Source organism: Heptranchias perlo, chromosome 14 (assembly GCF_035084215.1).
Source record: "Heptranchias perlo isolate sHepPer1 chromosome 14, sHepPer1.hap1, whole genome shotgun sequence".
Taxonomy (NCBI): Eukaryota; Metazoa; Chordata; class Chondrichthyes; order Hexanchiformes; family Hexanchidae; genus Heptranchias; species Heptranchias perlo.
Window position 1 is genome coordinate 59,391,131 of NC_090338.1, and position 24,179 is coordinate 59,415,309.

The 24,179-nt window shown below is 42.1% G+C and overlaps 1 protein-coding gene across 2 annotated transcripts in view; it reads right to left on the minus strand.

Annotated features, from left to right (window-relative positions):
- The window catches only part of kdm3b (lysine (K)-specific demethylase 3B), a 122,118-nt gene that overhangs the window by 23,156 nt on the left and 74,783 nt on the right, over window positions 1-24,179 (minus strand). For both annotated transcript variants that reach the window (XM_067996476.1, XM_067996475.1), the window contains exons 12-16: window positions 23,281-23,495; window positions 8,666-8,818; window positions 5,922-6,029; window positions 3,754-3,881; window positions 1,993-2,323 (exon numbers count right to left, since the gene is read on the minus strand). In XM_067996476.1, coding sequence (XP_067852577.1) covers window positions 1,993-2,323; window positions 3,754-3,881; window positions 5,922-6,029; window positions 8,666-8,818; window positions 23,281-23,495 — 935 coding nt within the window. The remainder of the gene's footprint in view (window positions 1-1,992; window positions 2,324-3,753; window positions 3,882-5,921; window positions 6,030-8,665; window positions 8,819-23,280; window positions 23,496-24,179) is intronic.

Here is a 24,179-nt window from a genome sequence, read left to right on the forward strand (position 1 = left end):
TGCGGCACATCACTACGGTGGTCTACACTTAATTATGCTTCAAGTGGATCAAGTTTATAAACCAAAGGGCAGTATAAGTTTAGGCATGGTCAGTACCATCTACATGGTACCAACAGGTGCTACCTCAATGGAGCAGGCCATCTCCACAAAGACAGAGGAAGCTGACCCCATAAATTTGGCTTGTACTCCTTTGAGTATAGAAGGAGGTTGATGGGTTATCTAATAGAGGTGTTTAAAATGACAAAAGGATTTGATAGGGTAGATACAGATAAACTATTTCCTCTGGTGGGGAATTCAGAATATGGGCAAAATCCTAAAATTAGCTAGGCCATTCAGGAGTGAAATTAGGAGGCACTTTCTCACACAAACGGTCGTGAAAATCTCTCCCCCAAAAAGCAGAAGGCTGGGTCAATTGATATTTTCAAGACTGAGGTCGATAAATGCTTTGTTAGATAAGGGTATTAAGGGATATGGAGCTAAGGTGGGTAAATGGAGTTGAGGTACAGATCAGTCACGAGTTGATCGAATAGCTGACATCCTAGTTACCCATCATCAATAGTACTGATTCTTACAGAGCTTATATCTGGAGCAGAACTTGCCTCAGAGGATCCTCTCCACTCTCTGATGCTAGTTTCAATGCATTAGGTGACAATCCCAAACAAAGTATGAAGCATTTTGAGTGACCACCGGTAATGATGAATGGATACCCACTTGCAGCAGCACTTGTTTGCGGTTATCTGGTACATCAAGTCAATGAGTCAATGGAAACTTTCTTCAAAAATACTTGCAACGAACTTCACATTGCAACAAATGAAAACTGAAGTGGTTGTACAGCAGGAAACAACAGTCTGACAAAGCAAATAACTGACATCTCAATCTCAGGAAGATAAGGCCATATGGACAGCATCCTTGATGCTATGTACTGAGGGAGTGCTGCACTATTGGAGGTAGGATCTTTCAGGCAAGATGTTGAACTGAAATCCTGACTGCCTCTTCAGGTAGACATAAAAGATTCCATCGCACTATTTAAAAAGCAGGGGAGTACTCCTGGTGTCCTGGTCAACATTTATAACTTAATTAACACCAAAAACAGCTTAGCAGGTCATTTATGCCACTGCTGCTAGTGGGGCTTTGCTTTGCTGCTGCATTTACTACAAGTAACTACAGTTCAAAAATAATTCATTGGCCATGAAACTTTGGATGTCTTGAGGATGCTAATGGCATTATATCAAACGTAAGTTTGTTTTTTCTTTAAAGGGACAATATACTCAGTGATTTTCCCCAACTATAATCTAGGTTTAAATTTGCATTATGTGGGAATGAAGTATATCCATATTATAAATCTGATGGCTCTGCTCTTGAAGTCACTGGTGTTGATCACAGGAAAAGCACCAATATTGTTCAATGTATATGATATTAATTCCTTATGATAGTTCTCCCCAGGTCTTAATAGTACTTTTCCATTTCATTCATTTCCTTCTTTCACTTTTACCATTTAATTTCTCTTTTAAAAAAAAAATATTTCCATTTTTCTTCAACTTCCTCAGTATTACTAACTCACATAAACTGGGACACCATATACCTTTCCACCTTATGGTGCTCAGTGTTTGCCACCTGGTGACAGGGACTGAGTACTACAGCAGTGTAATTTTACAGTCCACTAATAACCTAAATGTGGTCTGAATTTGCCCAATTTGGATCAAATCAGATTTCAAACATCGCTCTCTGCATGCACATGATTATTAGTCACATCCACTTCTGATGTATCTGCCATGATGACGGTTACACTGACGGTCAGTGTCAGGCAGTAACCACAGAATCAAATGAATATTTCTGAATGGTCAAAATATATTTGCAAAATTTTCCCTCCAAAAAAAGTGATCAGCACAGCATCCCATTCAATTGCATCAACTCCAACAGTCTAATTATAAAGTGATAGAATGCCACACTCAGGAAATACACTGGACCATTACAATACAAAAGGAACCGTACCTTTCTTCTCCTCCTTCGCTTTCTGTGTGGCCAGGTCAGCCAACCAGTGCAATGCAGACGTAGTATCTGCTGAACTCAATGTGTCATCTTTCAAGGTGGACGTGGTGGAGACCCCTTCGTTGTCACTTGTAAAGCTTACATTATTGTTACTGCTCTCACCCAGGTTCATGTTATTGTCTTCACCAACTTCACCGCTGCTACTATCTGCTGGCTCTGGTTTCACCTCCACTACACCGTCATCTGGCTGCGGTAACATCACGGAGCCTGCACTGCTTACAGACACTTCATTTGTGGCAACTGCACCAGCAGGATTTGGAAGATTGCTTGAAAGCTAGAAGAGTCCAGAATTTCAAATAACACTAAACCATTCATTGCATCCCTTGACAAATGGCAAGATTGGTTTAAATGCATAGCAGTTACAACACAGGAACAGGCCATTCGGCCAAATAAGTCCTTGTTGGCATTTACCCTCCACACAGGCAAATAGCTCTAATCACATTTACCCACCGTGTTCCCTTCAACCCCTTTTCCTTCATCCACCTATTCAATTCAATCAATACTGACATAGTTTCGGCCTCAACCACTAACCCTGTAAGTGAATTCCACAGCCTCACAACTCAATTCTTCACATTTGTATTTCCTCATACCAGGCAGCATCCTAGCGAATCTGCTTTGCACCCCCTCTGAAGCCTCAATATCCTCCCTATCATGTGCAGCCCAGTACTATGAGGTCTTATTCAAGTTTAAATAGGCTCATTACTACCTCTTGGCATTTTTATCCTCAAGATAAAAGCTAGAAGTCTATTAGCTTTTTTTTACATGAATCGGAGGTGCTGCCTTCAATGTCCCGTGAATCTGTTCCCCCACATCCCTCTGCTCTTCCATTGCGCCAAGCTTACTTCCATTCAAAGCACAACCAAAACGCATCAAATGGAACCTTTACTTGATCTTAAAATATGAAATATTTATTTAACAGAATATTGTAGGTATCATTTCCTATCACTTTGCTCTTGTACCATAGCAATTTCATCTTTTTTGATGCCATAATTAATACCTCGCATTCTTCCCCTGCCTATCACGTGGATTACAACTTCTTTTGGTGTAAATACATTCGTGATCATTTTAATAGTTCATTTAATGCCTGTGTCTTTAAGATGATGATTTTTTGTAAAACCCTCTCCAACAGCTCTACTGTGGTTAGAAGCTAAACAACTAATGTGAACAGCAAAAAATTGGTATTATTACTCAACTGAGTTTCTTCTGATGCCTGTTTGTAATATTTTATTGAACTGCTGTTGGTTTATGACGTGCACAAATCAAGCCAATGCAAATCATGCCGAATTCTCTCCATTATAAAAATGTAATTTCACAGGAATGCAGGAATATAGGAGGACTATCTGACTGGTGCCAGCATCCCAAAAGAATCCCATGATACTTCTCATACCCCTCTAACAAATCTTTCTCTAGGTTCATATCCAACCATCTCTAATTTTCTGATAGAATTAACCCCCGGTGCCTTCATTTAGAGTCCATTCCTATACATACACCACCCTCTACATACACGAGTTAAATCTAAACTGTCTTTTCAGCCTCCATATTCTGAGTTTGCCACCTTGTGTTAGAATATGTGACTATGCTAATCATATTGATGTTTATCTTGTCTGTGCACTTTAGGACCTGAATACAGGCCACCAGATTTTAAAGTAGCTACTCTTGAATGCTAGGTTCTGAATGTCAATTGCTATTATCAATATAACATACCTGTGACACTCCATTTGGTGCTGCTGGTTTGGGCAGAGGCTTGAGCTGTTTGCTAATACAAGGGCAGTTTGCTTTGATACCCCACTTGCCCCTCGTTGCATGGACCATGTCTCCAATATCATACAGAGCTGTTGATTGGGAGATGAATGTTTTCAGAAATGATTAGGTCAGGCTATTCTCTTTTGAAGGCCCTGTTCAACATACCTCATGACTAATATCATCCTTTTAACTTTACTTTGTGCAAAATGCAGAACGTAATAAAGGCAGAGTGGGAAAATTCTATTGTTCACGTGCCCAGAATACACACACAAGGCTGCACAACATACTGCAATTTAATAGCAATAACATCCAAAACAGAAAGCAAGGGCTATAGGATTAGGTTTAGTATTAGGTACCTAGTATTACAAGATAAGCTTGCTTTGTTACAGTTGAGTGCGCACAAGATCGCAGATGCAGAGTCTCTGCTCAAAACCAGGCTAGTTGATGTGCAATGCCTAAATGAGCAGAAAGTAAAGATGGGTGCACTGTGGCTAGCTGACGTTTCTCATCATTACATCAAGGGGACACATTCATAAAATACATTCGCTAAAGGTGAACAAACTTAAGAATTGCTGCAGATCTATTTCTAAAATGCATCAAGTGTGAGACATGAAGTATAAACATTAAACTTGTTCTGCAGCCAACAGCAGCACAGAACTAATGATGTGACTTTATGCACAGCTAAATGAGGTCAGGTGACCTGTCCAAATTCTTCAAAGGCTTGTAACCGTAAGTGATTTCTCCCCCAGTGAGATAATGCCAATTAGTGTTTAGAGGTTGAAAGAATAAGGAAAAATTGTAGGATCTGGAAAGCCTACATTCTATCTAATTATCCAGGCTATAGAGTTACATTAGCCAGGCACCCCATACTGTAGATGCTAGTAGTTATCCCATATTGCAGATTTCCTGCTTCACAATAATGCCTATAACAATTTAAGTTGTAATTATGTAAATTTAGCAACAATTCACCTACAATGATGAGCAAATCAACTAATTCTCCATAAACTATTGATTTTAAGTTAGGGTGTAACAAAGCAGGACATCAAAATTCTCTCTTCCATTTCTGGATGGCAGATTGATTGGCACTGGGCAAATAATATAACACTATATAATTTAATATAAATAGCTGCACACAGCTAGTGCCATAACAATTTAATAAATCTTTTTTCCCCCAAAACAGATATTTACATTTCAGGGTGGGGCAACAAGGAGAAAGGAACAGAAGAGAAACAGACTTTGCTACTGACCAGCATCTGCAGACAGTTGTGCATTTAAATGAAGAAATTTCACTGCTTCCATTAAAGAAACTAAACATGTGGGGCTGCATTTATCCAGATACTACCCCAGAATCCTTTACAACTCTGACCCTCAAATATTCTAAATGCAGAGTAAAGAAAATCTAGCTTCTTCTGCTAATAGTAGCTTTGGCAGATAGAAAAAAAACACACTCTAGCATGTCTCTAGGTAGGCTCAAAGATTTATTTTATGCCCATTGTTTCTAATTTAAAGTACATATCACTGGGAATTAGAAACTCTGCAGAGATGTGCAAACTCAGCCATACAATTTGGAATTATATAGATAAAACTATTTTGTAACTATTGAGGCATAACAGTCTATGCTGGTCGCAGATAGGATGACAAGTAGTTGGAGGGAGTGGCGACAGATGTGAGTGATCTTTCTGCTTTGCAAGAATCAGCAGAAATAGGTTTAGAAATATGAAACAAGACTGGTTTTGGACTAAGAAGCAGTCATTAAAAAAGTCAACAAAATCAACACAGCAGCAAGAATGTTAGTGTGCAGGTGCTCCATTCAGTGCGTTGCTACATCATGACAAGGCAGGTTTGTGTCTATGATTCCACACATGGCCAGTTCCTGATCTCAAGTCAAGACAGCTGGCAAGCAGTCAGGCAGTTAGGTGCCGCCTTACTGAATGCAAGAGAAAAGGAGAGGCCCCTTGTGCCCAGATCAAGAGCAGCAATGATAGAGAGTTGAGATTGGTGCATAGCACAAATTGACTGAAAATTTAACAAAGAACATCATGAAAATATACCCTTTTATGCAAAAAGGTAAGCTCATCATCCCCATGAAGGAGAAGCTAATTAAATGCATTTACAGGTAATGTACTAACCAGTGCTGGGAATAATTTGCGTTGGCATTAGATTCTCTGGTTCATGGGTCTGGCCCTTAGCACATTTCAGCCAGGAGAAAACCTCATCTTCAAGACTGTCATCTTCCACTGAGAGGAGGGAAAACAAGACACATTGGAACCCAATACAACACAGTATGAACAAATACAGATGTGCAATTGGTCATTTATTACAGTTTATTATAATTTTAATCAAGTTCAGAAGATCATTTCGGCACCCCGCGTTTACTCTTTTCAACTTCTCTGTCATTCTCATCAAGTATGGGTAGCTCATTGACTATACTGCAATACAAAAATACATTTTTACAAACTAACCCAATATCACAGCCAAAATATTGCTCCAACCTCTCACCATTCAGCTGTCTTAAGCTAGGTATCGCATATGGTTGCCCATTTTTTGCACTGTCTGCAGTACATGATTATTCTTGCCCTAGTACGGCAAGCAAAATTGTACCCATACTCCAGGTGTGGCCTTTAGTTACTTGATCACACTCATCATTATCTCTGGGATTTCTGCTGTATCCTGGTTAGCTTTTCCGTCTACTGCCACATAATGCATTTTTGGTTGCAGTAAATTACCCAACCCCGAGATTCCATTCCTGGAATGTATCCTATAGTCCAGAGTCACTTAGATTATATCCCTTCACTAGTCTCATTACCGCGTATTTGTCCATAATAAATGCCATGCATCAGCCCACCTTTCCAACCTATTCAGATTCTTTGCATTTGGTTTATCCATTCCCAATTGTTTGAAAACATTCCCAGTTTATATACATTGTGAACAGCAATGGCCCCATTGCTGATCTCTATGGCATCCTTCCAAATTGACAGGCCTCCATTCACAACTACCCCTTGCTTCCTTTGGTTATTCAATCAACCTCAGAAGCCTACCTTCTAGACTAATTGCTTGTATGAAACAGTATCAAAAGCCTTGCTGAAATATAAATAGATCGCATCCACAGAATCCACCACTCCCTCTTATAAATCCATGCTGAATTGCTGTAATCATACTATACTATCTAGACACCACACTATATTTATATAGTTTTCACTGCTTCAGAATGCCTTCTAATACTTCAGCCATAACAGATGCTCGATTCGCTAGCTGCTAGTTTCCTGAGTTGTCTCCATGCCACTTTTTAAAGATTGGCATTAAGTCAGATACTTTCCAATCCTAATCCTCAGGCAATACTCCAACTCCCAACGATTCTCTAAAGATGGGAGTAAGGAAGTGATCAATTTCACTCACAATATCTTTAAGTACTCTTGCATGAAGTCCATCTGGGCCTAGTGCCTTATCTTCATCTAACTTCCTTAGCCCAGTGATCACCTTATCTAAGATTGCTATTTCTTTTAGTACTACTTCTGCCCACCCCACCACCCCAAGAAAATTAACTTCTGTGCTGGGGAGTACATGATGTCATCCATAAACACAGTAATGGATCCATTTAGTATATTTGCTATCCTGTAGTAACTTGAAGAACCAGGTCTTCATGATGTGTACCATATCACAGCCTCCCCCCAAGCAAGGACCGCCAGGTCTCCCATTTTATTCCCAAGACTCCGAGCATTCATAATTAAAACTATTTCCCCCACTCCCTGGGCTGGTTTCTTCGCTTATTTGGTCATTATCTCCCATGGTGGTCATATTCTAATACTCTGTACACTTACCTTCTGTATCAGTACCTGCACTTGAACTGCCATCTATGTCTATACTATGCATCTAGCTTCTATATCTTTTTTACCTCCATCTTTATTTTCCCTCTTTCTAGGTCTGCTCTTGTTACTATCACTTCACCAGTTTAAATCTGCCCTCACTGCCTTATTTACCATCTCTGCCAGGATATTGGTATTGGTCTGATTCAGATGAAGCCAGGCCTGTCTGTGCAGCTGCCCCTTGTCCCAGTGCTTTTTCCAAAGTCCTAGGAATCGGAAACCCTTCCTTCTATATCACCTTTCTAGCCATGAGTTCACATGTCTAATGTGTTTCTCTCCAACTTGATCAGCAAACAGCACCTGCAGCAATTCCTAAATTACTACCCCCAGGTCTTGGCACTTTCATCCACAACCGACTTCACAAACTTGCTCTGCATGATCTCCATTCTATTCCTTCCCATGTTATTGGGTCCTATGTGAACTATGACTTGCAGCTGATTCCCCTCCCTTTTCAGAAGTTTTTCCACCATTCCATTACGTGCCTTACCCTGGCACATGGAAGGCAACAAACCATACGATGCCGTTAATTCTAAGCCACTCTAGACTTAATTAATTAGAACTAATTCTCACTCACCTACCTGGCCTTACAAGTTCAAGATCATTCTGTCTCAATGCCAAACTAGCTTCCTTTTCTTACTGCAGCAAAAACTTATCATGTCAATGCCACCATCAATCATCCTCTTGCAGCTCAAGAAGCCTCTTGCTAGCACATCCTTATTTCAAGTTTTCAATTCAAGTTCGACTGAATTCTGCAAACAGGGTATTTGACGTATTACCGAGGGCTGACCACGCTGTGGTCAAGATGTTTTGCCATCTCACACTTAATTTGGAGAAGGAAGGGCATAGCATTGCTACTAAGTGTACGTTAACTAATAAGGCCAATCACCCATATAGTTGTACAAAATCTGAATGTAGGTACCAAAATGGGCACTGTTCTACTGCAGTATGGGATACAATCTCTCCGATATAACAGTTTAATTCGCCCTTTATATTTCCCATCTTTGCAATACCTTTTGGTGGTCGGCTCTTTCTCATCCTGTAGCAGTCAAGGCACACACCAAAACCACATTTACGACAGACCCAGTGGATGTTGAAGAGAGTTGTTTCACATGCATCACACATCTCTCGAATCCCACGTACGGCTCGTTTCCATGCCAATTGTTCTTGAAGTAAGAATAATAGTCAATTCCACGATGGGAAATTAGATCAGAATCCACTAGGCTCACTAAAATACTTACAAGTTCAAACAAGGAGAATTTCAATACATACAGCACAAGTAGACATATTCAACAATGTTTTAAAATTTCCACCTATATTTCAGACAATCACTTCTTGCAAGCTTCAAATAGACGCATCTTAATTTAAATTTAGATGGAGAAACAATCTGGAATCTTGGGCCATAATTTGATACATAGACTGTGCTCCTTGATAGATTATTTCAATTAGATATGATGTGGAGATGCCGGTGATGGACTGGGGTTGACAATTGTAAACAATTTTACAACACCAAGTTATAGTCCAGCAATTTTATTTTAAATTCACAAGCTTTCGGAGGCTTCCTCCTTCACCTGACGAAGGAGGAAGCCTCCGAAAGCTTGTCAATTAGATAGGTCAGGAAAGACTGGGGTTATTCATTTAAGTTGCATAATGGTAGAACTAGGTTAGATGTCAGGAGATTCTGCTTTTCCCAGAGGTTAGCAGACCCATGAAACAAACTGCAGGATCCTGCGGACCGCGCAGATTCATTGCAAACCTTCAAAAGAGACGTGTGCTGGTTCCTGGCTGGGTGATCACGGCACACAAAAGGTAGGCGGAATGATAAGAAACATAAAGCGTGGTCATTGTGTTCTCCTGGACTGGACTAGTTTTGATTGCAATGGCAGGGGGGGGGGGGGGGGGGGGGGGAGGAGGAGGGAGATGGGATGGAGAGGAATTTTTCCAGATTTTCTTTCTCCCTCAATTGGCCGTGGGTTTTTAATCTTTTTTGTCTCCCAAATGATAAAGTTGCTGCTGGCATATGATGGGTATTGTAAATCTTAATACTAAGTTTGCCAAGAAGCATGCTTGAGCAGTGTTGGAAGGAACTCATAGCTCAGTTCTCCCTCACAACTTGAGTAGCAAATTGGGAGTAGCAAACTCATCCTTGGGGGGTATGACTGCCAATAGACTGCAGAGTCTAGTGCCAGTCTTACCACCATGCTGTTCCAGTACAGCTACAAGACTGGCATCTACCAGACAATGTGGAAAATTGCCCAGGTACGTCCTGTCCACAAAAAGCAGGACAAGTCCAATCCGGCCAATTACCGCCCCATCAGTCTACTCTCAATCATCAGCAAAGTGATGGAAGGTATTGTCAACAATGCTAACAAGTGGCACTTACTCACCAATAATCTGCTCACCTATGCTCAATTTGGGTTCCGCCAGGACCACTTGGCTCCAGACCTCATTACAGCCTTGGTCCAAACATGGACAAAAGAGCTGAATTCCAGAGGTGAGGTGAGAGTGACTGCCCTTGACATCAAGGCAGCATTTGACCGAGTGTGGCACCAAGGAGCCCTAGTAAAATTGAAGTCAATGGGAATCGGGAGGAAAACTCTCCAGTGGCTGGAGTCATACCTTGCACAAAGGAAGATGGTAGTCGTTGTTGGAGGCCAATCATCTCAGCCCGAGGATATTGCTGCAGGAGTTCCTCAGGGCAGTGTCCTCGGCCCAACCATCTTCAGCTGCTTCATCAATGACCTTCCCTCCATCATAAGGTCAGAAATGGGGATGTTCGCTGATGACTGCACAGTGTTCAGTTCCATTCGCAACCCCTCAAATAATGAAGCAGTCCGAGCCCGCATGCAGCAAGACCTGGACAACATCCAGGCTTGGGCTGATGAGTGGCAAGTAACATTCGTGCCAGACAAGTGCCAGGCAATGACCATCTCCAACAAGAGAGAGTCTAACCACTTCCCCATGACATTCAACGGCATTACCATCGCCGAATCCCCCACCATCAACATCCTGAGGGTCACCACTGACCAGAAACTTAACTGGACCAGCCATATAAATACGGTAGCTACAAGAGCAGGTCAGAGGCTGGGTATTCTGCGGCGAGTGACTCACCTCCTGACTCCCCAAAGCCTTTCCACCATCTACAAGGCACAAGTCAGGAGTGTGATGGAATACTCTCCACTAGCCTGGATGAGTGCAGCTCCAACAACACTCAAGAAGCTTGACACCATCCAGGACAAAGCAGCCCGCTCGATTGGCACCCCATCCACCACCCTAAACATTCACCACCGGCACACTGTGGCTGCAGTGTGTACCATCCACAGGATGCACTGCAGCAACTCGCCAAGGCTTCTTCCACAGGAACCTCCCAAACTCGAGACCTCTACCACTGAGAAGGACAAGGGCAGCAGGCACTTAACACCATCCCGACTTGGAAATATCACGCCGTTCCTTCATCGTCGCTGGGTCAAAATCCTGGTACTCCCTTCCTAACAGCACTGTGGGAGAACCTTCACCACACGGACTGCAGCGGTCAAGGCAGCGGCTCACCACAACCTTCTCAAGGGCAATAAGGGATGGGCAATAAATGCTGGCCTTGCCAGCGACGCCCACATCTCATGAATGAATAAAAAAAATGCAGATAATCAAGGGGGAGGGCAGTTAAACTAGGAAAAGGTTGATGTTTCAATGTTCCATCATCCAATGCTATTTACCGTTTCCCATTCTTTGAATGTTGTTTGATCTTTGTAAACAAGCAAACAGCCCATCAAACAGGAGGGGAAAAAAATAGGATGTGAACCCTTCGAGTCTCATACATCCTTTGAGCAATTATGGGTGCAATATAATCTCCCCCAGCCTAGGCTCCACACAAGGACTCATTGTGGATTCGTATCACAGTTCTTTCCATGGAGATAATAACAGAAAACTAACTTTCTTTTTCATTCCTTCAATTTCCATCACCGTAAGATGAATGTTACAAAATAACTAAAGGTATTAAACTATGATGAGTCTGAAGCACCATAGAGCCCAGAGGCACCAAAAAGTAAAGTAACGTGTCAGGTCAAAACGGTAATGCCCTGTCAAAAAGATTTGAGAGAAACAGTCTCTGAAATATCCCATAATATGGCTGTGACAAAAATTGAGTTTTTTTGTTCATAGTTTATGTCTTCTCTATGCATTACCGTACATAGTTTATAAGGGTGGGTACACCCAATTTTGCTAGAGCAAAATCTTGAAGCTCCAAATAAAAATTATTTTATTTTTTGTATTTTATAAACTTTTGATGAATATAAAACAATCTCATTGATTTCCATTTTTTTTTCTTACAACCAGCGGCACACACAATTCTCAAGCTCTCTAACCAAGGATATGGATAGGTTAAGCCTGAATAAAATAGTCCTTTCTGCTTTACTTGTTTCTTACCATTGTCTCTCTGTGGAGACACTGTCGAGTGGGGAAAAAAGTAGGTCCCTGAACAGAGAGATGTGATGGGAGAAGGCAGGAGTATGAGTGGGCGACAATGCACAAAGTTTGAAACAACGTAGAAGAAATCAAATACAGCAAACTGACTGCAGGGCTCCATGACTGACTCCAACTGCAGCTAACCAAAAGAACCCGCTCCTTTCCTGCCACCACCCCACCATTCCTGTTTCTAGGGATGGGGGTGGGAAGTAGTTGCTTAGTGTTTGGGGTGTCGACCCCCTGTCAGATCGCCGTGCTGGTGAGGTGGTCTGCATCCTTGATGTACACAAGGACTCATTGTGGATTCACACAATGACTGTTTACTTCTACCAGGTTCCACTGGAGCATGCTCTGCTTTGCCAGTTTTTCACGTTTCCCTTTAATCTGTCTATCCCCCACTCTTTAGTTATTCATCCACTGTGTCTTGTATTTCTTTTATTTCTTTGATTTCTCTCATTATGTCACCCATTGTTTCATGCTAGCTCTACTATTCAACCATCTAGTCTCCACTTAAAGCAGTTTATAGGTCATCCTGTTTCTTTTCCTATATGGGGCATTCTTTTTTTCGCCATCCGTCTTTCCCTTAATCTGTTCCTTTTCAAACACTGCTCATCTGTAATATCTTCCAGTTATGACGGAGGGTCCATACCCAAAATGTCAACTCATCGGTTCTCTCCACAGTTGCTATCTGATCTTGAGTGTTCCCAGCGCTTTCCATTGTAGGTGCAAATTCAAATTCATTTTGTTCTTAAACAGCACTCACTCTTCAACAAATTTAACTTTAAAAGTTGCAAATTCACATCAGGATGCCCAGCCTCTGTTTTAAAAAAAACAGGCCTATTTGAGGCACACCATCCGCAAAATAGTTTCTGCCGATGTATGCTAGGAAATTGGTCATGATTCTTTGACTGTCTGAAGCACATCAGAAAGAATCCAGCCGAGCTATTTACTGTGATCAGACAGTGTCTGAGCAAAAACAATAACCCAAGTAGTAAATACTTAGCAATTAATCGATCACAACCTATTCAGGACAACTAGGGTCAACCCGCGTTGTCCCACCAGGTGGGCTTTGACAGGTCTTTTGTTCATATGTTAATATAGCTGAAGTCTATTGTGCAAGTAATTGCCTTAGATTGGCAGACTAGTTTTTCAAAAGGCAAGGCTACATTTCAAAGTGTGCAAGAAACCCAAGTTTGGACATTTGATACTTGAGCCAGTTTTTTTGACAAGCTGCAATGGACGCCAATGCAAGTCATGTACTCCAAAGGCAGGAATATTTAGGTAATTCTGACAATGATTACAGCTGACACGGATTAGAGTTCTAATAAGCCACATAGGAGTCTATACAATGTGTTACCTTATAAGTCTGCCAAGAAAGACAATTTGAAGGAAGACATCTTGTTTGTCTGCTTCTCTCATGAACTGGCTCAATACTACTGTGTTATTTGATTCAACTTTTGACAACTGGCTGCATTTTACTGCTCCAATAAAAGACTGAGAATAAATTTCGTAAATCTGCTGAAATGTAAATGTCCAGCCAGACTGCTCTTAATTGTCCTCAGAAGTGACTGGTGCGTAGGGAAAACCTTATGTATAAATCCAGAGCACACAACTTACAGACTATTTTATTGGCTTTGAATAATAGGGAGATAACTTTTGTGTGAGGCGCGAGAAAGATATCTGGTAAGAGCCTGAAATGTAACAGTAGGCATATCAAGAATGGAATAAGCCTGGCAGTTTTCAGTCAGCTGAAGAGTGATACAAAAGAATATATTCTACATCCTACTTAGTCAAATATTGTCTGGTATTGAGTACACCCGAAGCTTTGTAACCAAAACAATTAGCCAGACTGAGGAATACATAGAGTACTAAAGGTTCTATAAATAATACTTGTTATGGGACATACCCGTAGTTATTTGCTTGGTCACCAAGGGAATCAAGGGATATAGGGATAGGGTGGGAAAGTGGAGTTGAGGTCGAAGATCAGCCATGATCTTATTGAATGGCGGAGCAGGCTTGAGGGGCCGTATAGCCTACTCCTGCTCCTATTTCTTATGGAGAAAGTAGCATCAAGACCCCAAACAGGAGAGCTGAAATCTGCATCAAAACACTGAATTTTTTTACAACAGTGTGCACTTCATAAGTCACGCTTTCTTACTTCCTGCAGCATGATTTTTGTCACACATTCTGACCCTTCAAACACTTGGTTATGCCTGAAGTCACACCTAAAAGTAATGTCTAGTTACATTAGTTTTTAGAAGGACACGCCTCCTTTGCTACACTGATCTTTCAGTCCTCTGACACCAGGTGGTGCTTCTCCCCTTCCTTGACTCTACTACCTCTATTCAGTGGAAGCCCCGAGCCTCCTTAAAACGTTTTCCTCAGTCCAATTAATTCGCAGGTATTTTATTTTACAACATGAGCTTGCAAGTGGGTTTTGTTTTGTTTATACTGCTAAAGTTATTTTTTGCTACTTCACATTTCTATATTCTCCTGTTGGCACCCCAGCACCACTACAGCTGATACCTGATCTGTTATGTGGTACTTTATCAAATGTCTTTTGAAAGTCCATATATACTACATCTACTACACTATCATCAATCCTCTCCGATACATCAGAAAACTCAATCAGGTTAGTCAGCCACGATTTGCCTTGAACAAATCCGGAATGGCTGTCCCTTATTAACCCATGCTTCTCCAAGCGAGAATTAATTTTGTCCTTGACAATGGTCTCCAGTAGTTTTCCCACCACTGACATTAGACTGACTGGCCTGTAGTTACCAGGGTTATCCCTCTCCCCTTTTTTGAACAGGGTGTAACATTTGCAATCCTCCAGCACCACTTCCATATCTAAGGAGGATTGAAAGATTGTGGTCAGAGCTTCTGCTATCTCATAGAGTCATAGAGTGATACAGCACGGATAGAGGCCCTTCGGCCCATCGTGTCTGCGCCGGCCATCAGCCCTGTGTACTCTAATCCCATATTCCAGCATTTGGTCCGTAGCCTTGTATGCTATGGCATTTCAAGTGCTCATCCAAATGCTTCTTGAATGTTGTGAGGGTTCCTGCCTCCACAACCCTTTCAGGCAGTGAGTTCCAGACTCCAACCACCCTCTGGGTGAAAAAGTTCTTTCTCAAATCCCCACTAAACCTCCCGCCTTTTACCTTGAATCTATGTCCCCTTGTTATAGAACCCTCAACGAAGGGAAAAAGCTCCTTAGTATCCATCCTATCTGTGCCCCTGAGAATCCCGACGTGGTCAGTTTTTAGTAAAATATTAAAATGCCTACGTGGCAAAGAAGCAGAATGCAAAATGGTTAGAAAGGGTTAATTAGTTAGTAACTGAGATTGGTACAGATGGCCTGGCCCTCCTGCTGGGCCATATGTTTGCTTAGTCAGCAGGCCTGCATTGTCTTATCAATGATAGGTCTTTGATGTGAGTCAAGGACTGGTCTGAATGTCTCCATGTTTATGGCAGATCAATATAGGTAACGAGCTTAGCCAAAGTTGAAAGACATTCCAGGTTGGGAGATAAGGAACAGAAGGAACAGGGAAGAACATTCCAAGTTGGAAAGTGAGGAAGTTATCCCCTTTGATGTCTAACAGCAGCATGATCAGCACATGGACGATTTATGATTGGCCGGAAATAATGTAACCTCGCATGGCAACCTATGTCCGGCTTATGATTGGTGTTGACCCTCGTTAAGTATGTTCCAACCCTATTGATTTGTATAAAAACGTGTGGATTTCTGTATGTTTTTGTTCTTGCTCTGCCAGCATAGAGGGACTCTATCAGGAGTCCAAATCAATGCTGCAGACTAAGAACCCTGCTATTAAAGATGTGTTGAACTTTAAAATGTATTCGACTTCAGTTATTACTGAACCAGACTGAGGGGAAAGAATCCGGATCGTCACCCCTCATAATTTTGTACACCTCAATCATGTCCCCCCTCAGCCTCCTCTGCTCCAAGGAAAACAAACCCAATCTTCCCAGTCTCTCTTCATAGCTGAAGCGCTCCAGCCCTGGTAACATCCTGGTGAATCTCCTCTGCACCCTCTCCAAAGCGATCACATCCTTCCTGTAGTGTGGCGACCAGAACTGCACACAGTACTCCAGCTGTGGCCTAACCAGTGTTTTATACAGCTCCATCATAACCTCCTTGCTCTTATATTCTATGCCTCGGCTAATAAAGGCAAGTATCCCATATGCCTTCTTTACCACCTTATCTACCTGTTCCGCCGCCTTCAGGGATCTGTGAACTTGCACACCAAGATCCCTCTGACCCTCTGTCTTGCCTAGGGTCCTCCCATTCATTGTGTATTCCCTTGCCTTGTTAGTCCCTCCAAAGTGCATCACCTCGCACTTTTCCGGGTTAAATTCCATTTGCCACTGTTCCGCCCATCTGACCAACCCATCTATATCGTCCTGCAGACTGAGGCTATCCTCCTCGCTATTTACCACCCTACCAATTTTTGTATCATCAGCGAACTTACTGATCATACCTTTTACATTCATATCCAAGTCATTAATGTAGACCACAAACAGCAAGGGACCCAGCACCGATCCTTGTGGTACCCCACTGGCCACAGGCTTCCAGTCACAAAAACAACCTTCGACCATCACCCTCTGCCTTCTGCCACTAAGCCAGTTTTGTATCCAAAATGCCAAGGCACCCTGGATTCCATGGGCTCGTACCTTCTTGACCAGTCTCCTGTGGGGGACTTTATCGAAGGCCTTACTGAAATCCATGTATACCACATCCACTGCGTTACCCTCATCCACACGCCTAGTCACCCCCTCAAAAAAATTCAATCAAATTAGTCAGACATGATCTTCCCTTGACAAAGCCATGTTGACTATCCCTGATTAATCCTTGCTTCTCCAAGTGGAGACTAATTTTGTCCTTCAGAATTTTTTCCAATAATTTTCCTACCACTGATGTTAGGCTCACTGGCCTGTAGTTCCCCGGTTTTTCCCTACTCCCCTTCTTGAATAATGGTATTACATTAGCGGTTCTCCAGTCCTCTGGCACATCCCCTGTGGCCAGAGAGGTTCTGAATATATGTGTCAGAGCTCCCGCAATCTCCTCCTTTGCCTCACACAGTAGCCTGGGATACATTTCGTCCGGGCCTGGGGATTTATCCATTTTTAGGCCTGCTAAAACCGCCAATACCTCCTCCCACTCAATGTTAATATGTTCGGGTATATCACAGTCCCCCTGCCGTATTTCTATGTCTACATTGTCCTTCTCCATAGTGAAAACAGATGCAAAAAATTCATTTAGAACCCCTCCTACATCTGCCGGCTCCACACACAGATTGCCATTTTTGTCCCTAATGGGCCCTATTTTTTCCCTAGTCATCCTCTTACCCTTAATATACTTATAAAACATCTTAGGATTTTCCTTTATTTTGCTCGCCAGTGTTATTTCATGGCCCCTCCTTGATCTCCTAATTTCTTTTTTAAGTATCCCCCTGCACTTTTTGTACTCCTCTAGGGCTTCCTCCGTCTTTAGCCTTTTGTATCTGCCAAAAGCCCTCCTTTTTTTCCTAATCCATTCTCGTATATCCCCTGACATCCAAGGTTCCCTGGAGTTCTTGGAACCACCCTTGACCTTTACGGGAACATGTTGCCATTGTATGGTCTCAATCTCCCTTCTGAAAGACTCCCATTGCTCCGATGCGGATTTTCCTACAAGCAGCTGATCCCAGTCCATTTTGGCCAGATCCTGCCTTATCCTATTAAAATCGGCCTTCCCCCAATTTAGAACCTTTATTTCCGGCCCCTCCCTGTCCTTTTCCATGACCACCTTAAATCTCACCGAATTATGGTCACTCTCACCAAAGTGCTCACCTACTAGCACTTCTTCCACTTGGCCAGCCACATTCCCTAGAATTAGGTCCAGTACCGCCCCCTCTCTTGTAGGACTTTCTACATGCTGGCTCAAAAAGCTCTCCTGGATGCACGTTAAGAATTTTGTACCCTCTAAGCCTTTTACACTCTGAGTGTCCCAGTTAATATTGGGGAAGTTGAAATCCCCCACTATTATTACCCTATTATTTGCACAATTTTCTGAGATTTGCCTACATATCTGTTCCTCTATCTCCCCCTGACTGTTTGGGGGCCTATAGTACACTCCCATCAAAGTGCTTGCCCCCTTTTTGTTTTTAAGCTCCACCCATATGGCCTCATTAGAGGAACCTGCTAATATATCATCCCTCCTTATGGCAGTAATTGATTCTTTACTTAATATTGCGACCCCCCCATCTCTTATACCTCCCCCTCTGTCTTGCCTGAAGATTCTGTACCCCGGAATATTGAGCTGCCAGTCTTGCCCCTCCCTCAACCATGTCTCTGTGACAGCAGAGCCCCCTTGCTTCCCTCAGCAACCTAGGATGTATCCCATTTGGGCCGGGTGACTTGCTAACTTTGAATAATGCCAACCTATTTAGCATCTCCTTTGTATCTATTTTTATCCTATCCAATATCTCCACTCCCTCCTCCTCGACTGACATTAACTTCATTCTCTTCTTTTGTGAAGACAGATGCAAAGTACTCATTCAGTGCCAGTCACGCCCTCTGCCTCCACAAGAAGATTTCCTTCTTTGTCCCTAATCGGCCCCACCATTCCTTTAACTATCCACTTTTTATATGTTTATAAAAGATTTTTGGGTTTCATTTTGTGTTACCCACTTATCTTTGCTCATATTTCTCTCTTTGCCCTTCTTTCATCCTTTTTCAATTTCTCCCTGCACACTCTGTATTCTGCCTAGTTTCCGACTGTATTCTGTACCTGACACTTGTCATAAACTTCCATTTTCAGTTCTATATTAACCACTATTTCCTTTGAAATGCAGGGGACTCTGGCTTTGGATGCTTATGGGAATCTTTTCTCCTTATGGGAATATGCTTGGTTGAAAAGTAGCTACTTGCAAATTTAGAGTAGATACATTCCCACGAGGTAGAAAGGAAGGACACCCAAAGTTACAGCTCCATGGATGACTAAATATATAGAGATTAAAATGAAACAGAAAAAGGAGGCTTACGTTAAATGTCGGGTTCATAATTCAGTAGCGAACCAAGCTGAATACAAAAAGTACTGGGGAGAACTGAAAAAGGAAATAAGAGGGGCAAAGAGAGTGTATGAGAACAGCAGGTAACATAAAAGCAAGCCAAAAGTCTTTTATAAACATATAAATAGTAAAAGAGTAGTCAAAGGAAGGATGGGGCCGATTAGGGACCAAAAAAGAGATCTTCATGTGGAGGCAGAGGGCATGACGGAGGTACTAAATGAGTACTTTGTATCTGATGTCATTAAAGAGGATGCTGCCAACGTCACAGTAAAGGAGGAGGTAGTATAGAAATTGGATAGGATTAAAATAAAGAGGTACTAAAAAGGTTGGCAGCGCTCAAAGTAGAAAAGTCACCCAGTCCAGATGGGATGCATCCCAGGTTGCTGAGGGAAGTAAGAGTGGACATTGTGGAGGCTCTGGCCACAACCTTCCTATCCTCCTTAGATATGGGAGTGGTGCCAGAGGACTGGAGGATTGCAAATGTTACACCCCTGTTCAAAAAGGGGAGAGGGATAAACCTGTCAACTACAGGCCAGTCAGCCTAACATCGGTGGTGGGGAAACTTGTAGACACATTAATCCAGGACAGAATCAATTAGCACTTGAAAATATATGGGTTAATAAATGAAAGCCAGCACGGATTTGTTCAAGGAAAATCGTGTTTTTGACTAACTTGATTGAGTTCTTCGATGAAGTAATGGAAAGGGTTGATGAGGGTAGTGCAGTTGATGTATATATAGGCTTTCAAAAGGGGTCTGATAAAGTACCACATAATACAACTGTTCGCAAAATTGAAGACCACGGGATTAAAAGGGCAGTTGCTGCATCAATATGAAATTGGCTAAGGGACAGAAAGCAGAGTGTAGTGGTGAATGGTTGTTTTTCAGACTGGAAGGAAGTGGGCAGTGGTGTTCCCAAGAGGTTAGTGTTGGGACCGCTGCCCTTTTCTGATATATAACACTGTTTCGGCCACAACTGGAGTATTGTGTCCAGTTCTGGGCACCGCACTTTAGAAAAGATGTGAAGGCCTTAGAGAGAGTGCAGAAGAGATTTACTAGAATGGTTCCAGGGATGAGGGACTTTACTTATGTGGAGAGACTGGAGAAGCTGGTATTGTTCTCCTTGGAACAGAGAAGGTTGAGAGGAGATTTGATAAGGTATTCAAAATCATGAAGGGTCTAGACAGAGTAGATAGAGAGAAACCGTTCCCGTTGGTGGAAGGGTCAAGAACCAGGGGACATAGACTTAAAGTGATTGGCAAAAGAACAAAAGGTGACATGAGGAAAATTTTTTTTTACACAGTGAGTGTTTAGGATCTGGAATGCACTGCCCGAGGGGGTGGTGGAGGCAGATTCAATCATGGCCTTCAAAAGGGAATTGGATAAGTACTTGAAAGGAAAAATTTTGCAGGGCTACAGGACTAGCTGCATTGCTCTTGCATAGAGCAGGCGTGGACTCGATGGGCCAATTGGCCTCCTTCCGCACTGTAACCTTTCCATGATTCTATATTAATGACCTGGACTTGTGCACAACAGGGCATAATTCCAAAGTTTGCAGATGACACGAAACTCAGAAATGTGGTAAACAGTGAGGAGGATAGTAACAGACATCAGGAGGACATAGACAGACTGGTGAAATGGGCAGGCACATGGAAGATTAAATTTAACCCAGAGAAGTGTGAAGTGATTCATTTTGGTAGGAAGAATGAGGAGAGGCAATACAAATTAAATGGTACAATTTTAAAGGGGGTGCGGGAACAGATACACCTGGGGGAGTACGTACACGAGTCTTTGAAGATGGCAGAACAAGTTGAGAAAGCTATTAAAAAGGCATATGGGATCCTTGCCTTTATAAATAGAAGCATAGAGTACAAAAGCAAGAAAGTTATGCTAAACCTTTATAAAACACTGCTTAGGCCCCAGCTGGAGTATTGAGCTAATTCTGGGCACCACCTTGAAGGATGTCAAGGCCTTAGAGAGGGTGCAGAGGAGATTTACTAGAATGGTACCAGGGATGGAAGACTTCAGTTACGTAGAGAGACTGGAGAATCTCTGGTTGTTCTCCATACAGCAGAGAAGGTTAAGGGGAGATTTGATAGAGGTGTTCAAAATCATGAAGGGTTTTGATAAGAGTAAATAAGGAGAAACTGTTTGCAGTGGCAGACACACTTCCTAACAGCACTGTGGGAGAACCTTTACCACACAGACTGCAGCAGTTCAAGGCGGCGGCTCACCACCACCTTCTCAAGGGCAATTAGGGATGGGCAATAAATGCTGGCCTTGCCAGCGACACCCGCATCCCATGAACGAATAAAAAAAGGTCAGTAACCAGATGACACAGATTTAAAGTGATTGGAAAAGAACCAGAGACGGCATGAGGAAATTTCTTTTAAGCAGCGAGTTATGATCTGGAATGCACTGCCTGAAAAGGGTGGTGGAAGCAGATTCAACAATAACTTTCAAAAGGGAATTGGATAAATACTTGAAGGGGGAAAAATTGCAGGGCTATGTGGAAAAAGCAAGGATATGGGACTAATTGAATCGCTCTTTCAAAGAGCCGGCACAGGCATGATGAGCCGAATGGTCTCCTTCTGTGGTGGATCATTCTATGATAAAGGTACAGGCCAGGTTGGCATTTAAACATCACCAAACTCCACACCCAAGACCACCTATGAGAAATTCCATGGGAGACTCGATCATATAACAAAATAGCTCTAAACATTGCCAAGATCAAGGAAAAACAATGGGGCCAATGGTGGATGACGTTGTATGTGGAGGGTGAACTTCTTTCAAAAGGATGTTAATGATCTTGTCTATAGCAGATAAGCTAATGCACTTCCTCACCCCTTTAATGTCCATGTATAAGCATATATCAAAAATCCTACATCTTCCTGCCAATGGAGCACAGCTGCATCAAAACACTATGTCTTGAGCTGTTGAATCAAACAAAGGAGTACATACAGGCCCAAGCTCAACAAATGACCACTACACCAATAGAATTTAATCTAGTTTTCCCCAATGGGTCTCATCTTGCCAGAAAGTAACACAGGAGACATATATATTACACCATTTAATTTCCTATCCCTTGTCCAGTAAAAGGGCACAGCGACAATCGTTTTCCCAAAAGCCCTAAATGCACGAAAGGCCAGTAATCTACGCAAGTGCAGATAGAATTTCAGCACCATAATGTCTTTGAGACAAGCAAAACTCAAAAAATCTTATGCAAGAGATAGTGCTCAAGAAGGCTATTTTATGCCAAATTCTGCCATCAGCTACTGATAGAGATACCAGCAATATGGATTCTGCAAACTAAGATAGAATACTAGAACAGCTAAAGATACAGTACAATTGCTAGCACATTCCATGCAAGCAGACTGTAATGGGACCAGTGTACAGAACACTTCCATTTTGCACTGTAAGCCTGCAAAATCACCTTTACTGACTGCTAGAAGGCTAATTACTCTAATTTTGCCTGATCAAGAATCACACCACCAAAGGTTCTGTGAGTTGCTTCACTGACTCTTAATCAGAGATATCCTGGCATGTGAACAACAGTAGTTTGGACATCTGTAGGTGCCCTGAGGGCATTAAAAGTGAACCACCTAGTGGGACTGGAGTCATGTGTAGGCCAGACTGAATATGGGTGCTAAGTCCCTTCCCTCGAGGGTATTATGACAATTCATCAGCTTTCATGGTCACTTTTTGCCTATAAATTATTAGATTTATTGAATTCTATTGAATTTGCCAAGGTGGGATTTGAACTCATGAGCTGCTCGCCCAGTATCATAACCTTGTACAGGAACCTGAGGTGCAGAAAATTGAAGAACCAGGGGAGAAAATTTCCACTGTTGGTTATTTATAGCCCAATTGTAAATGCATTCTTTATACATGCATTCAGGTTTCTGCTATGAGAATGAGAATTGTTTTCTCTGTCCAAATGTCAGCTATGACTATGCTTGTAGGGGTAAAGGGCTATAGAAAGCTTCCCCACTAGGATTTGAGATGCTACACAATCCACTGTCTTGACATTTTAGAACTTGGATGAATAATTTTGGCACATTAGCTCTCATACTGCTTAAAAGAAAAGTTAACTTACGGTGTGGTTCTACCAGAAGCATAGCTTCCTTCTCAGACATCACCAGCTGACAGAATTGGTCACCAACGTTTGCCAAAATGTACTTGGACGTTTCCAGGTCAAGACCTTCAGCAGGTATACGTGATGGGATCCAAAGACTCAGGGCTTCAGCATCACATTGTCTGGGATTTAGAAACCCTCCCACACGTAGGACACCAGTCCTTGTAAATGCTAATCTGCAAAAAGATTAGAACACTGTACAATACATCTACATTTAATTTGAACATTTGAGGGTGGGGAAGATTATTTCCCAAGTAACATGTAAAAAAATGTCGACCCAGAGCGCCCAGATATCTTGTTTATTCTAGGTATGTAAATCAATATAAATTCTGCTAATTGCTAAATGTGATCAACTGCAACAGTTCATTTGTCAACCAAGGTCCAGACAAATTGACTACTTGATGTACTTGATGGAGAATGGCCATATCACTTTGCTTTTCTGATGTCATGGAAAACAGAAATTAAAACAATGAAGATAGTTGATGCACAGATTTCACAAACCCATTATCAGATCAAGGCCACAGTTAGAAAGTGGATTGGGTATTGACTGTTCTAGGAAGCAGAACTTTCTCTTAGGAGTTGAAAACAGTGAGGGAGGAGAAATATGTGCATTTTTGTCGTACCTTTCATGTCCTCAGGAAGTCACAAAACATTTCATAGCCAATGAATTACTTTTAAAGTGTAGTGACTGTCATGCAGGCAAATGTGTCAGGCAATATGCATACAAGGTCCCATGAACAGCTATGAGATGAATGGCCAAGTTAATCTCTTTTTGTGATGTTATGTGAGGGATAAATGGAGCCCAGGATCCGGAAGAACTCTTGTGCTCTTCTTTGAATAGTGCCAAAGAGTCTTTTACA